The sequence below is a fragment of the Salvelinus alpinus genome, chromosome 12, assembly GCF_045679555.1.
Source record: "Salvelinus alpinus chromosome 12, SLU_Salpinus.1, whole genome shotgun sequence".
Classification (NCBI taxonomy): Eukaryota; Metazoa; Chordata; class Actinopteri; order Salmoniformes; family Salmonidae; genus Salvelinus; species Salvelinus alpinus.
In genome coordinates this window covers 34,028,523-34,045,274 of record NC_092097.1, presented here as the reverse complement: position 1 = coordinate 34,045,274, position 16,752 = coordinate 34,028,523, and the positions used below count along the sequence as shown (strand labels likewise).

At 44.1% G+C, this 16,752-nt stretch overlaps 2 protein-coding genes across 3 annotated transcripts in view; both read right to left on the bottom strand.

Annotated features, from left to right (window-relative positions):
* Nucleotides 1-238: 238 nt before the first annotated feature.
* Nucleotides 239-16,752, bottom strand: part of LOC139535948 (E3 ubiquitin-protein ligase NRDP1-like) — a 40,681-nt gene continuing 24,167 nt past the window's right edge. Inside the window, exons 3-6 of the mRNA XM_071335941.1 lie at nt 8,682-8,953; nt 8,210-8,345; nt 7,934-8,037; nt 239-7,435 (exon numbers count right to left, since the gene is read on the bottom strand). Coding sequence (XP_071192042.1) covers nt 7,081-7,435; nt 7,934-8,037; nt 8,210-8,345; nt 8,682-8,953 — 867 coding nt within the window. The 3' untranslated portion in view covers nt 239-7,080. The remainder of the gene's footprint in view (nt 7,436-7,933; nt 8,038-8,209; nt 8,346-8,681; nt 8,954-16,752) is intronic.
* LOC139535947 (serine/threonine-protein phosphatase 6 regulatory ankyrin repeat subunit C-like) overlaps nt 8,933-16,752 on the bottom strand; it is a 73,828-nt gene continuing 66,008 nt past the window's right edge. For both annotated transcript variants that reach the window (XM_071335934.1, XM_071335939.1), the window contains one exon: nt 8,933-8,953. The gene's annotated coding sequence lies outside the window, so the exon portion shown is untranslated. The remainder of the gene's footprint in view (nt 8,954-16,752) is intronic.

The window sequence follows — 16,752 nt, the reverse complement described above, 5'->3', positions numbered from 1 at the left end:
GATTAAAAATACAAGAGCAACAGAATCACTATCATCAAGAAGAGTGGATAGGTCAGAAAGGATACAATGTAGCTTCTCAGGGCACAGCAGGTAGAATATTTCCTCATCAATACATGAACAAGTTGAGACATGGTTTAGGCCATTACAATGTAATCTTTTTCATTGGGGAAGATTTCCCCTTGTACTTGGAAATAAATAGTGTGTTTTTGTTATAAAACAAATTAACACAATACAACAATCCAAACCACCAGGCTTTTAATGAAAACATATATCTCACAAAACAAAACTATGGATAGATACTGAAATGGAAGTGCATCAGTATGTGAATATTGATATATGGTGAACTATTTACAATAAATGTGTAATTCTAACCCAGTTGTGTGGTATTATTATCAAGTCAGTATGGCATCATCACAGTAACACACTAGTTCACATGAATAAGCAAAAAAGGTAGACAGGTGCAGCCCAAAACCAATTTAAAATATCAGGGGTACTTTAAGTTCTATTAAACGTTTGCTACGGTGCGTGACGGTTTGTCCTGAACGACACGTATCCGAAAACATTCAACTTTCTTGAACCAACTTTGATGTATGTTTGCTCTGACTGGTAGGGTGTGACTTTTTTTATTTTACCTTTATTTAACTAGGCAAGTCAGTTAAGAACAAATTCTTACTTTCAATGACGGCCTAGAAACAGTGGGTTGTTCAGGGGCAGAACGACAGAGTTTTACGTTGTCAGCTTGGGGATTCGATCTTGCAACCTTTCGGTTACTAGTCCAACGCTCTAACCACTAGCCTACCCTGCCACCCCATGAAGCAATGAGTGACGTATTTAAAAGGGCAGAGGCCATGCTGACTGCGTACCCCAACCCAATCGCTCCCCGTTTTTTCAACTGGTCGTTGAAAAAACGAACGAACAGCACTGTTTCCGTTTAATTGAATGTTACACACCATTTCCCCCCTGTACTGAACGCAGCCCAGTTCCTGTGTACAGGGGTGTATTAGTCCACACCATTGCAAACTGTAGCAAAACATTTTTCAACAAAACTCAGCATTTCTTATTGGATAAGTTTAGGTTGGTCCCTTCCGTTTCGTTCCTAGTGAATACATCCTAGATTGCAGTTTAACATCAAAATACATATTTGTCCTGTCTCTCACTGCCGTCTACATTTCTGAATAGTAAAATGGAGGGTCTAGCCACTAATCCTTCATCAATTATTTGGAAGTTTCATCAACATTCTGACCGTTTTGTTTCAAGTACAGTATTATAAATCATCCATCCTCTAGGAAGACACACAACAGAACCCCTCTATTCAAACTGAAGCTGCACAGATGACTAAGTCACAACACTATAAAGAATAAAAGCAAGAATCTGAAACGCAAGTCTTGGAGTGCTGTGTTTGTACCTCTGCTCTAGACAAGCTACTATGTGATCTTATCTCACTAACCCATTGCTTCAAATCACTTCACTAGCCTTTGATTTAGGTATCCAAAAGAATTGAGTTCAATATCTGTCTTAACCAATGAAGGAAATGGTTTGAGATTTATACTTGGTGCGACACAGCCTCTCAGGAAGTGAGTTTGAATCCTATACATGGAAGTATATCAAGGCACCTAACTGAAAGAGCAAAGAGACAGCCATATAGAAAGAGGAAGCAGATTTAGACTAGGTTCCAGTTTCAACACAGATCTTATGAGGAATGTAGAGAGCAGTCTAGATATTGGTTAGCTTCCGCCGAGTTAAATACAAGTGTGTTCGTGTCCATTTTTATTCAGTCACCCCAGGAATTGAATTAATTGAATTTAGACTAATGTAATGAATCAGCAGAGGTAAAGTGTGTGAACTTGTTCATTATTTGGTGGATGGAAGTAAAACCAAATAGTTTTGTTCTCAAACTAACAAGTTACACAATAACCAAATGAAAAAATGCCACAAAAGGCTATCACTATACAGAAGATCTAAACCAGAATAGTCCAAACTGTTAGGAATAATAGCATCAGTAAAAGCTTTGCTAATTGTGGTGATGGATTCAGGGTCACAAATCACATAACCTCATCTGGGAAAAATATTACAAATCAGCAAAGCCACAGGGAAGTACTTCATGTATGACTGAACACAGAATATTAGGATAAGCTACATGATATACAGTGATGTGTTTGTCAAATAGCATGTCACTATGATTAAAATAAACCAAACCTAAACAATAAAAAACAGAACTTTTGGCTGATGTTATTTTGTACACAATTGCTATGGATAAATGCTTTGGTAGCCTCTGAGAATAAGTATTTATTTCCATACAAATTGGACCCACTTCTAACCAACTACATACATATCATAAAATAAACAGTTCAAACACAGGACTCTCAATAACTCAGACAAATCATAGACAAATCATACACAACAATAACATCACAAAAAACACAAGGTGTGAAACTCAAACCAAAAGAAAGTTCCAAGTCTTCACTGTCCATCTACTACTCCTATCAGAAGTGACATTCCTGATTAGCTCCGCATCCCGAGGATAAACAAGGGCATTCCTGATTAGCTCCGCATCCCGAGGATAAACAAGGGCATTCCTGATTAGCTCTGCATCCCTGATTAGCTCTGCATCCCGAAGATAAACAAGGGCATTCCTGATTAGGTCTGCATCCAGAGGAGAAACAAGGTCTGTTGTCGACAAAGGGGAAGGTGATACCATTTTAAATGTGATACTGTAATGATGGAAAATGTAATTGGTCCTTCCCCCCACAAAATGTGATAAAACATGCTCTGCATTTACGTTCAGCCCCCCCCCCCCACACACACGTCTATGTGCATACCGGGGCTCACATACAGCAGAGCACATCCAATAGGATTCACTTAACCAATCCAAGCATGCATTCCTTCTCCTGAGCAGGAAATAATCCACATTTCTCAGCCCAAGGAGGAGAGAGAGTGCCATGGAAATAGATACAGAGAGCTAAAGAAACCACATTCTGTCTCAAAGGTCCTGAAGAATTGTGTAGTCCCTGACAGAGATAGTCTCAGAAAAAACATTCAATCACAATGATCAAAACCTTATGATGTTGCACTGAAGTATGCTTAGATGGCCTATATGTTAGTTTCATGATTGATAGATGACTTTCTGGTGAAATCACATACCTAGAGGCCATGGGGGGTATGAGCCAGCTCATTACACATCTGAGCCAACGGGATATTTTGTCAGCAGCAGAGGGGGCAGGGAGAAGGCAGATTAGCCAACAATCTTGTTTCCCTTGAGATTACATTTAAAAAAAAATCTTCCTTCCTATGCACTTTACTGATAAATCCTTGTTAGTTTCCCTAAATAAAAGAAATGTGTTTAAGGCAGAGAGCAGGGGAATCCTGACAGTGTCTCCTTCAGGATGTTTATCCTTCACTTCTATTTCCTCTAGCCTCTTAGTTAGAGACCCCTGTTATATTTTTCCCTGTCCCTCCAACCCTTGATTTGTCATGGTATAGGCAACTAGATTCCGATTTTTGTCGGAGTGGATGGTCGGGGGGCCGGAACATAATGATAATTTGTACACTGCAAATTGACCACAACTAGCCTAAAAAGAGATTGTAGTTTTGAGAATGACACAAATATTAATTTTCACTAAGTCTGCTGCCTCAGTTTGTATGATGGCAATTTGCATATACTCCAGAATGTTATGAAGAGTGATCAGATGAATTGCAATTCATTGCAAAGTCCCTCTTTGCCATACAAATGAACTGAATCCCCCAAAAACATTTCCACTGCATTTCAGCCCTGCCACAAAAGGACCAGCTGACTTGTCAGTGATTCTCTTGTTGACACAGGTGTGAGTGTTGACGAGGACAAGGCTGGAGATCACTCCGTCACTCCGTCATGCTGATTGAGTTTGAATAACAGACTGGAAGCTTCAAAAGGAGGGTGGTGCTTGGAATCATTGTTCTTCCTCTGCCAACCATGGCTACATGCAAGGAAACACGTGCCGTCGTCATTGCTTTGCACAAAAAGGGCTTCACAGGCAAGGACATTGGTGCCAGTAAGATTGCACCCAAATCAACCATTTATCGGATCATCAAGAACTTCAAGGAGAGCGGTTCAATTGTTGTGAAGAAAGCTTCAGGGCGTCCAAGAAAGTCCAGCAAGCGCCAGGACCGTCTCCTAAAGTTTATTCAGCTGCGGGTTCGGGGCACCACCAGTACAGAGCTTGCTCGGGAATGGCAGCAGGCAGGTGTGAGTGCATCTGCACGCACAGTGAGGCAAAGACTTTGAGGCTGGCCTGGTGTCAAGAAGGGCAGCAAAGAAGCCACTTCTCTCCAGGAAAAACATCAGGGACAGACTGATATTCTGCAAAAGGTACAGGAATTGGACTGCTGAGGACTGGGGTCATTTTCTCTGATGAATCCCCTTTCCGATTGTTTGGGGCATCCGGAAAAAAGCTTGTCCGGAGAAGACATGGTGAGCGCTACCATCAGTCCTGTGTTGTGCCAACAGTAAAGCATCCTGAGACTAGAGGTCGACCGATTATGATTTTTCAACGCCGATACCGATTATTGGAGGACCAAAAAATCCGATACCAATTAAATCGGCCGATTTTTAAAATGTATTTGTAATAATGACAATTATAACAATACTGAATGGAATGAACACTTTTATTTTAACTTAATACATCAATAAAATCAATTTAGCCTCAAATAATTAATGAAACATGTTCAATTTGGTTTAAATAATGCAAAAACAAAGTGTTGGAGAAGAAAGTAAAAGTGCATTGTGCCATGTAAGAAAGCTAACGTTTAAGTTCCTTGCTCAGAACATGAGAACATATGAAAGCTGGTGGTTCCTTTTAACATGAGTCTTCAATATTCCCAGGTAAGAAGTTTTAGGTTGTAGTTATTATAGGAATTATAGGACTATTTCTCTCTATACCATTTGTATTTCATATACCTTTGACTATTGGATGTTCTTATAGGCACTTTAGTATTGCCAGTGTAACAGTATAGCTTCCGTCCCTCTCCTCGCTCCTACCTGGGCTCGACCCAGGAACACAACGACAACATCCACCCTCGAAGCAGCGTTACCCATGCAGAGCAAGGGGAATAACTACTCCAAGTCTCAGAGCGAGTGACGTTTGAAACGCTATTAGCGCGCACCCCGCTAACTAGCTAGCCATTTCACATCGGTTACACCAGCCTAATCTTGGGAGTTGATAGGCTTGAAGTCATAAACAGCGCAATGCTTGAAGCACTACGAAGAGCTGCTGGCAAAACGCACGAAAGTGCTTTTTGAATGAATGCTTACGAGCATGCTGCTGCCTACCACCGCTCAGTCAGACTGCTCTATCAAATCATAGACTTAGTTATAACATAATAACACACAGAAATACGAGCCGTAGGTCATTAATATGGTCGAATCCGTAAACTATCATCTCGAAAACAAAACATTTATTCTTTCAGTGAAATAAGGAAACCGTTCCGTATTTTATCTAACGGGTGGCATCCATAAGTCTAAATATTCCTGTTACATTGCACAACCTTCAATGTTGTCATAATTACGTAAAATTCTGGCAAATTAGGTGGCCCAAACTGTTGCATATACCCTGACTCTGCGTGCAATAAACGCAAGAGAACATACAATTTCACCTGGTTAATATTGCCTGCTAACCTGGATTTTTGTAGCTAAATATGCAGGTTTAAAAATATATACTTCTGTGTATTGATTTTAAGAAAGGCATTGATGTTTATGGTTAGGTACACATTGGAGCAATGATACGCACCGCATCGATTATATGCAACGCAGGACACGCTAGATAAACTAGTAATATCATCAACCATGTGCAGTTAAATAATGATTAAATAAAGGTGTAAAAAAAAAAAAAATCCAAATCGGTGTCCAAAAATACCGATTTCCGATTGTTATGAAAACTTGAAAATCGGCCCTAATTAAATCGGCCATTCCGATTAATCGGTCGACCTCTACCGGAGACCATTCATGTGTGGGGTTGCTTCTCAGCCAAGGGAGTGGGCTCAATCACAATTTTGCTTAAGAACACAGCCATGAATAAAGAATGGTCCCAACACATCCTCCGAGATCAACTTCTCCCAACCATCCAGGAACCGTTTGGTGACGAACAATACCTTTTCCAGCATGATGGAGCACCTTGCCATAAGGCAAAAGTGATAACTAAGTGGCTCGGGGAACAAAACATCGATATATTGGCTCCATGGCCAGGAAACTCCCCAGACCTTAATCCCATTGAGAACTTGTGGTCAATCCTCAAGAAGTGGGTGGACAAACAAAACCCCACCAATTCTGACAAACTCCAAGCATTGATTATGCAAGAATGGGCTGCCATCAGTCAGAATGTGGCCCAGAAGTTAATTGACAGCATGCCAGGGTGGATTGCAGAAGTCTTGAAAAAGAAGGGTCAACACTGCAAATATTGACTCCTTGCATCAACTTCATGTAATTGTCAATAAAAGCCTTGGACACTTATGAAATGCTTGTAATTATACTTCAGTATTCCATAGTAACATCTGACAAAAATATCTAAAGACACTGAAGCAGCAAACTTTGTGGAAAAGAATATTTGTGTCATTCTCAAAACTTTTGGCCACGACTGTACATTGAGACACGATCACAGCTCTCTTTTTTATTTTTTATTAGTGGGAATACTTGAACAGATTTCCTAAATTCAACAGATTCTTAGCTGAATTCCTGGTGATTTTAGTATTTTTTGGACAAAAAAACTAAAATCACCCCAAAATTGCTAAAAGCTTTAGGGGGCCAAAAAAACACTTGCGGGCTGGTTTTGGCTCGTGGGCCACCTGTTGCCAACCTCCTGCCCTATACCCGTCTACTGGTGCTGGTGTCATATCTCCCTAATCCCTGCTTTGTCATAGGCTCTTCCCCTCCTCTTACTATCTTATAGGCACCCTATTCCCTTTACAGTGCACTACTTTTGACCAGGGCCCATAGAGAACAGGGTAGCATTTGGGATGCAACTGTAGAGTTACAGCATCCCCTGCTCCCTCCTCTACTCAGTTCAGGTCAGTCTGAAGTCTCCCCTCTGCTCTCCACCACCCTCAGCCGGGTCATAGTATCTCCTCCACCCCGTGGGCGAAGATCATGACCAGGCCTGGCTCCAGGATCATGTCCTCACCCATATGCTGGTTCTCACAGGCCATCACCACCACTGCCTGTTTCCCGGGGATACGCTTGGCCACGTAATTCTCATAGTAGCGCCGGTTCATCTGCCGCGTCTCCAGCGTGGCCAGGCCGGTGGGCCAGTTCCTCTCGTGGGCGTTCTCGATCAGGTCGTTGACAATGGAAGGCGGGCAGCCGCTGTCGATGAGTGAGCGCTTGATGACCGCCTGGAGGACAGCGTCCGGTGTCGAGATCATGCCGCCCCAGCGGGTGACACGCGCTGGCTGGAGGGAGTTCACCCACCTAGGAGGGAAAGTAGAGGAGAGGATGAAAGGGGGGACTGGGATATTATGATGGCTATTTTAATCATGTAATAACAACTAGATGTGTCCTAATAAGTAGTTATTATAATCATATAGAAATGGGACAATAAACCCGGAAATGATCAGCACAGGCATTTTGCTGATATCGTTCATTACAATAAGTATCCTATACTTGAGGAATGTGAAGTTTGAAATAAAATAAGTTGATGGCTAGCACAACCATCAAACTAATAGCTAGAAATAATTTAAGGGAAAAAAAACAAAAACTGGTGCACATTAATGTTATAAACTTATTGTTCCATTTATCGTTATCGCATCAATTCAAGCAATTTATTACATATCGCACAGCTCTATAATTATCACTTTAATTATGCCTAAAAAAGGTGGAAAATGACACAGCGTAGTAAGTTAAACTGTCTGATTGTAAAGTGTTCTGTGCAATTGAGTATTGCACCACAGTGCTTGATAATCCACTCACTCTAGGATCTCATTGTACTCAATGGTCTCCTCGAGGTTCTGCAGGTTGGGGTTGGCACTGCGGATGGCTCTCATGTACGCCTTCAACAGCTGGATGTCCCGTTTCTGGAGGCAGAGAAGAGACATCACACTGGGCTTACAGACCCCGCTGCCGCAACATCACACAAACACTTGTATGTACAAGCACTGACACACACGCGTGAAAGCATACATTCACTTACTCACGCATACACAAACACACCCTGACGCACACACACGTATAACTGCAGACACACACCTGCTCTGCTAGCTGGTGCTTGTGTTCAGCAGTAGTCTTGTCCAGGTCGGTGACCTTGCCCTGCTGTTGCTGCACCACGCTGCGCAGGTGTTTGATGCAGTTGTGGCTGGGTACCTCGTCTTTAGGCATCTCCAGTCTGAAGAGACGTAGGGAGGACATAACAGCTGATCAACAGTCTTATAGCTCAGCCGACTCACCTACAGCCCCACTAAACTACAACCTTTAGTCAATACCCTACCCCCACAGCCCTGTTGACCCACTAACCCAGAGCTACTGTAGTAGCACCACTCGCCTACAGCAGAGTTTCCCAATCCGATTCTTGCCCCACTCTTGGGGTTGTGCTCATGCTCCCTCATATAGATGAAGTTTACAGTTTCACAGCTTTGCCTACATCATTTATATAAAGGATTAACAAAACATGCGCTAAAATAGAGCCTTTAGGAACCCCTTTGTTGGAGCCAACCCCACTCACCCGCAGCCCTGCTCGCACTGGAAGGGCCTCTTGGGGTTGTGCTGGCAGTCCCTGAGGTGCGACTGCAGCTGGTCGAGGCGCAGCACGGCGATGCAGCCGAAGCCGGCGTTGTCGCAGGTGATCTGCAGCTTGGACAGCATGTTGCGCATGATGCGGGGCACGGGGCGCAGGTGGGCCAGTGTCACCACGCTGCGGTCCACGGGGCATATCTGCTGCTGAGAGAACCACTGGGTGATGCAGGCATTGCAGAAGGCGTGCTCGCAGTGAGGGGCCTAAGGATGGAAGGAATGTCACACACGTAGGAAGAAAAGGGACAGCAAACAAAGACCCGCTCCGGTGAAAAAGCACTCGTTAGAAATATATTTTCAGTTGATAATATAAAATGTATAATATGACAATTTTGTTGAGACATTGCGATTCAAATATCAAATTATTGGAATGACTAGAGGTAGGGTTGGGCGATATTGCCTAAAAATCATATCTCGATTTTTCCAAACTTATGGGCGATTCACGGAATACACTGGGTGTACAAAAAATAACACCTGTCCTTTCCATGACATAGACTGACCAGGTGAATAAAGGTGAAAGCTATGATCTCTTATTGATGTCACTTGTTAAATCCACCTCAATCAGTGTAGATGAAGGAGAGGAGGTTAAAGATGGATTTTTAAGCCTTGAGACAGAATGGACAACACAAAAGATTTAAGTGGCCTTGAACGGGGTATAGTAATAGGTACCAGGCGCTCCGGTTTGAGTGTGTCAAGAACTGCAACGCCGCTAGGTTTTTCACGCTCAATAGTTTTCCGTGTGGACTAAGAATGGTCCACCACCCTAAGGACACCCCACCAGCTTTACACAACTGTGGGAAGCTTTGGAGTCAACATGGGCCAGCATTCCTGGGGAATGCTTGACACCTTCTAGAGTCCATGCCCGATGAATTGTGACTGTTCTGTGGGCAAAAGGGGGTGCAATTCAATATTAGGAAGGTGTTCCTAATGTTTTGTACACTCAGTACAAGCTTTGTTGTACAATTAAAATGGTAAAATACACTGCATTTAAAACAGTCAACAATAATTCATGAATGCAGGGCTTGTGAAATTATATCTAGGCTAAATGTAAGCCTTCCACAACCGTAAGACCCACTAATAATTACTTATTATTAAAAATAATTTAATCAGCTTTTTTGCAATAATCACTGATCTGAAAATGTATTTGTTACAAATTTAACCAGAACCATGAATTATGCGCATTCACCAATAATGACTAACTTCTTGTAGCAGGCATTGTAGAAAATTAACACAGGTCTCATAAACAATCTCAAGCCCACATGCTAGTGAGTTGCCAGGTAATCTTTATGTTTAAAGTCTAGCCAACCTGTATCTATTTGCTAGCTAACAAGGTAGGACAGTTCAACTGTTATGAACGCACCCTTCTGTACGTCTCCAACTGTTTAAACAGGATGCTAGCCTCTTCACTTTGTTCAGATGCTGAAATCAAGTGGCCTACCTTATTTATCAGAATGAGAACGAGTTAAAATGCTGCTAGTGGTAAGTGGTACAGCAATGCACGCGCAACAAACTAAGTATTCATTTTCCAGAATCAATGTTCATTGATACTCTTGTTATAAACATAAAAAGGGTATCGTTAGAAACGTTCACTTCTCCTTTCTTACAGTCAAATAATGTCTCCATGTGTTTCGGTGTCCATATGACCCATTCTGTTGGACCAAACCTCAAATGCAAATAGCGAGTTGAAACCGCATGTCACAGAGGAAGAAGCGATCGCTCCTCTTTGTTATTGTTGTAAGTGGCAGAGGGAGGGGCTTGTTGTGTGGGGGACGGGCTTGTGTGTGTGTGTGTGTGTGTGTGTGTAAATGGGAAGGTGCACACAGCACAGAAAGAGTGGAGGAGACGAGACCAAAAAGAAAACATGAGAACAAACTGACATGTTTATAAATAAAAACATGATTCTTGCAATACAGGCCTTTGGAATACCGTGCAAAACCATACATTTCAATGAATTCGATATATTGCCCAGCCCTAACCAGAGGCAGAGAGCATGATAAAAATCTAAAGCCATTGAAAGAGGGAGTTACAGGTTACATTGGTGTATAGCAGTTCTGCTGTGGGTGAAGTGCTCATCAACGCAGGGGTGGCAGTACTGATGACATCAGTGCGTGATGCTAAGCTAGCGACGGGCCGGCTAGTTTCTGCTGGCTTCAATTGCCATTCCCACTACAGTTCCTGGGTGTGGCAGGAAGAAAGCTACTGGTAGCAATGAATCCCCCAGATACTGAACCTTCTTGCCCTCTGTTCCCCATGCAGTCCCTGGGTAAGTTCCAAATGGCATCCTATTCCCTATATAGTGCACTACTTTTGACCAAGGCCCTGGTAAAAAGTAGTGCATTATAGGGAATAGGGTGCCATTCCAGACACAATCCTAGTTCTGATTCTTCCCATCTCAGTGGGGTTCTGTGCTGCAAAGCTGCTGATTCACACTGGGGCCCCAGAGGGAGTATAAATTATCATCACACAGCTGAGTGCAGATGCAAGCAAACTGAATTCCAATTCTTCCCTCTCAGTATACTATGTCCACACTCCTGTACTGCTGCCAGCATTCTGCACAAAGTCCAAGGACAGCTCTGAATGCATAGGCTACATTGACTGGAAGTGACACTGAACGGTCACACTAGCTCCTTGCTGAATTAACCTACCAACACATGTGCCCACAGACACAGATGCAATTTTTTATTTTTTTATTTCACCTTTATTTAACCAGGTAGGCTAGTTGAGAACAAGTTCTCATTTGTAACTGCGACCTGGCCAAGATAAAGCATAGCAGTGTGAACAGACAACACAGTTACACATGGAGTAAACAATAAACAAGTCAATAACATGGTAGAAAAAAAGAGAATCTATATACAATGTGTGCAAAAGGCATGAGGTAGGCAATAAATCGAATAATTACAATTTAGCAGATTAACACTGGAGTGATAAATGAGCAGATGATGATGTGCAAGTAGAGATACTGGTGTGCAAAAGAGCAGAAAAGTAAATAAATAAAAGCAGTATGGGGGGTGAGGTAGGTAAATTGGGTGGGCTATATACCGATGGACTATGTACAGCTGCAGCGATCGGTTAGCTGCTCAGATAGCAGATGTTTAAAGTTGTTGAGGGAGATAAGTCTCCAACTTCAGAGATTTTTAAAATTCGTTCCAGTCGCAGGCAGCAGAGAACTGGAAGGAAAGGCGTCCAAATGAGGTTTTGGCTTCAGGGATGATCAGTGAGATACACCTGCTGGAGCGCGTGCTACGGGTGGGTGTAGCGATCGTGACCAGTGAACTGAGATAAGGCGGCACTTTACCTAGCATAGCCTTGTAGATGACCTGGAGCCAGTGGGTCTGACGACGAACATGTCGCGAGGGCCAGCCGACTAGGGCATACAGGTCGCAGTGGTGGGTCGTATAAGGTGCTTTAGTAACAAAACGGATGGCACTGTGATAAACTGCATCCAGTTTGCTGAGTAGAGTATTGGAAGCTATTTTGTAGATGACATCGCCGAAGTCGAGGATCGGTAGGATAGTCAGTTTTACTAGGGTAAGTTTGGCGGCGTGAGTGAAGGAGGCTTTGTTGCGAAATAGAAAGCCGACTCGATTTGATTTTGGATTGGAGATGTTTGATATTTACATTTAAGTCATTTAGCAGACGCTCTTATCCAGAGCGACTTACAAATTGGAAAGTTCATACATATTCATCCTGGTCCCCCCGTGGGGAATGAACCCACAACCCTGGCGTTGCAAGCGCCATGCTCTACCAACTGAGCCACACGGGACCACGGGATATGAGTCTGGAAGGAGAGTTTACAGTCTAGCCAGACACCTAGGTACTTATAGATGTCCACATATTCTAGGTCGGAACCGTCCAGGGTGGTGATGCTAGTCGGGCGTGCGGGTGCGGGCAGCGAACGGTTGAAAAGCATGCATTTGGTTTTACTAGCGTTTAAGAGCAGTTGGAGGCCACGGAAGGAGTGTTGTATGGCATTGAAGCTCGTTTGGAGGTTAGATAGCACAGTGTCCAAGGAAGGGCCTGAAGTATACAGAATGGTGTCGTCTGCGTAGAGGTGGATCAGGGAATCGCCCGCAGCAAGAGCAACATCATTGATATATACAGAGAAAAGAGTCGGCCCGAGAATTGAACCCTGTGGTACCCCCATAGAGACTGCCAGAGGACCGGACAACATGCCCTCCGATTTGACACACTGAACTCTGTCTGCAAAGTAGTTGGTGAACCAGGCAAGGCAGTCATTAGAAAAACCGAGGCTACTGAGTCTGCCGATAAGAATATGGTGATTGACAGAGTCGAAAGCCTTGGCCAGGTCGATGAAGACGGCTGCACAGTACTGTCTTTTATCGATGGCGGTTATGATATCGTTTAGTACCTTGAGCGCGGCTGAGGTGCACCCGTGACCGGCTCGGAAACCGGATTGCACAGCGGAGAAGGTACGGTGGGATTCGAGATGGTCAGTGATCTGTTTGTTGACTTGGCTTTCGAAGACCACAGATAGGCAGGGCAGGATGGATATAGGTCTGTAACAGTTTGGGTCCAGGGTGTCTCCCCCTTTGAAGAGGGGGATGACCGCGGCAGCTTTCCAATCCTTGGGGATCTCAGATGATACGAAGGAGAGGTTGAACAGGCTGGTAATAGGGGGTGCGACAATGGCGGCGGACAGTTTCAGAAATAGGGGGTCCAGATTGTCAAGCCCAGCTGATTTGTATGGGTCCAGGTTTTCCAGCTCTTTCAGAACATCTGCTATCTGGATTTGGGTAAAGGAGAAGCTGGGGAGGCTTGGGCGAGTAGCAGCGGAGGGGGCGGGGCTGTTGGCTAAGGTTGGAGTCGCCAGGAGGAAGGCATGGCCAGCCGTTGAGAAATGCTTGTTGAAGTTTTCGATTATCACGGATTTATCGGTGGTGACCGTGTTACCTAGCCTCAGTGCAGTGGGCAGCTGGGAGGAGGTGCTCTTGTTCTCCATGGACTTTACAGTATCCCAGAACTTTTTGGAGTTAGAGCTACAGGATGCAAATTTCTGCTTGAAAAAGCTGGCCTTTGCTTTCCTGACTGACTGCGTGTATTGGTTCCTTACTTCCCTGAACAGTTGCATATCGCGGGGGCTCTTCGATGCTATTGCAGTTCGCCACAGGATGTTTTTGTGCTGGTCGAGGGCAGTCAGGTCTGGAGTGAACCAAGGGCTATATCTGTTCTTAGTTCTGCATTTTTTGAACGGAGCATGCTTGTCTAATATGGTGAGGAAGTAACTTTTAAAGAATGACCAGGCATCCTCAACTGACGGGATGATGTCAATATCCTTCCAGGGTACCCGGGCCAGGTCGATTAGAAAGGCCTGCTCGCAGAAGTGTTTTAGGGAGCGTTTGACAGTGATGAGGGGTGGTCGTTTGACCGCGGACCCGTAGCGGATACAGGCAATGAGGCAGTGATCGCTGAGATCTTGATTGAAGACAGCAGAGGTGTATTTGGAGGGCAAGTTGGTCAGGATAATGTCTATTAGGGTGCCCATGTTTACGGATTTAGGGTTGTACCTGGTGGGTTCCTTGATGATGTGTGAGATTGAGGGCATCTAGCATAGATTGTAGGACTGCCGGGGTGTTAAGCATATCCCAGTTTAGGTCACCTAACAGAACAAACTCTGAAGCTAGATGGGGAGCGATCAATTCACAGATGGTGTCCAGGGCACAGCTGGGAGCTGAGGGGGGTCGGTAGCAGGCGGCAACAGTGAGAGACTTATTTCTGGAGAGATTAATTTTTTTAATTAGAAGTTCGAACTGTTTGGGCATAGACCTGGAAAGTATGACAGAACTTTGCAGGCTATCTCTGCAGTAGATTGCAACTCCTCCCCCTTTGGCGTTTCTATCTTGACGGAAAGTGTTATAGTTGGGTATGGAAATCTGAGAATCTTTGGTGGCCTTCCTAAGCCAGGATTCAGACACTGCAAGGACATCAGGGTTGGCAGAGTGTGTTAACGCGGTGAGTAAGACAAACTTAGGGAGGAGGCTTCTGATGTTGACATGCATGAGGCCAAGGCTTTTTCGATCACAGAAGTCAACAAATGAGGGTGCCTGGGGACATGCAGGGCCTGGGTTTACCTCCACATCACCCGAGGAACAGAGGAGTAGTAGGATGAGGGTGCGGCTAAAGGCTATCACAACTGGTCGCCTAGAGCGTTGGGGACAAGGAATAAAAGGAGCAGATTTATGGGCGTGGTAGAATAGATTCTGGGCATAATGTGCAGACAGGGGTATGGTGGGGCACGGGTACAGCGGAGGCAAGCCCAGGCACTGGGTGATGATAAGAGAGGTTGTATCTCTGGACATGCTGGTCTCAATGGGCGAGGTCACCGCATGTGTGGGAGGTGGGACAAAGGAGGTATCAGAGGTACGGAGAGTGGAACTACGGGGTCCATTGCAAACCAAAACAATGATAACTAGCCTGAACAACAGTATACAAGGCATATTGATATTTGAGAGAGACATACAGTAAGGCATAAAGTGATTGCAGGTCTTGATTGGGAGAGCTAGCTAAAACAACAGGTGAGATAACAGTAGCTAGTCAGCTAACACAGCAACAGCAGGTAAAAATGGCGACGACTAGGCAGAGAGGGTCGGATTAACTACACACAGAGCCTGAGTTAAAACACAGAGCCGACAGATAAAACACAAATAAACAGAATGGAGTACCGTGAATTAATGGACAGTCCGGCAGGCATCAGCTATGTAGCCAAGTGATCATAGTGTCCAGGGGGCAGCCGTAGATGGAGCAGGGAAGCCGCCACTACGCTAGCACGCGGCGTTTAAAGTTAGTAGCCCGGGGGTGGTCTGCTCAGACGGAGGAGGTCTGCTCAGACGGAGGCCGGTTGAGGGCACAGCGGATGGGGTATTCGTCTGCAGACCAGACGTGGTCGTGTCGACAGAGAATCCAAGCCGGATGGCGATGGCGAAAGAGAGGTTGTAATTGTAGAATTGTGTTTGCTAACTGGTGCTAGCTTCGTGGCAGTGGCGCTAGCTGCAAGCTAGCTGTGAGGATCAGAAGTAGTGGCTCAGGGATTACGGCAGGAATCCGGCGTTGTTGTCGAGAGACAGTCCGATGCTGGTAAATTGGTGAGTAATATCCAGGCTAATAACAGGGCTGGTGTCTGTGCAGAAGGTAAAAGCTGCTAGCAGCGGCTAAAAATGACTAAATAGCTTGTAGCTGATTAGCTGGTTAGCTACTGGGGGTTCTTGAATGTGTTCCAAAGTTAAAAAATAATAGCGATTCCGTATCACATTGGGTTAGGTAGGTTACCGGAAGGTATAATCGAATTAAAAATCGAAAAGAGATAAAAAAAAAAAAAGAATATATATATATATATATATACAGTGGGGAGAACAAGTATTTGATACACTGACAATTTTGCAGGTTTTCCTACTTACAAAGCATGTAGAGGTCTGTAATTTTTATCATAGGTACACTTCAACTTTGACACCATCGATCACCACATTCTTTTGGAGAGACTGGAAACCCAAATTGGTCTACACGGACAAGTTCTGGCCTGGTTTAGATCTTACCTGTCGGAAAGATATCAGTTTGTCTCTGTGAATGGTCTGTCCTCTGACAAATCAACTGTACATTTCGGTGTTCCTCAAGGTTCCGTTTTAGGACCACTATTGTTTTCACTATATATTTTACCTCTTGGGGATGTTATTCGAAAACATAATGTTAACTTTCACTGCTATGCGGATGACACACAGCTGTACATTTCAATGAAACATGGTGAAGCCCCAAAATTGCCCTCGCTAGAAGCCTGTGTTTCAGACATAAGGAAGTGGATGGCTGAAAACTTTCTACTTTTAAACTCGGACAAAACAGAGATGCTTGTTCTAGGTCCCAAGAAACAAAGAGATCTTCTGTTAAATCTGACAATTCATCTTGATGGTTGTAAAGTCGTCTCAAATAAAACTGTGAAGGACCTCGGCGTTACTCTTGACCCTGATCTCTCTTTTGACGAACATATCAAGACTGTT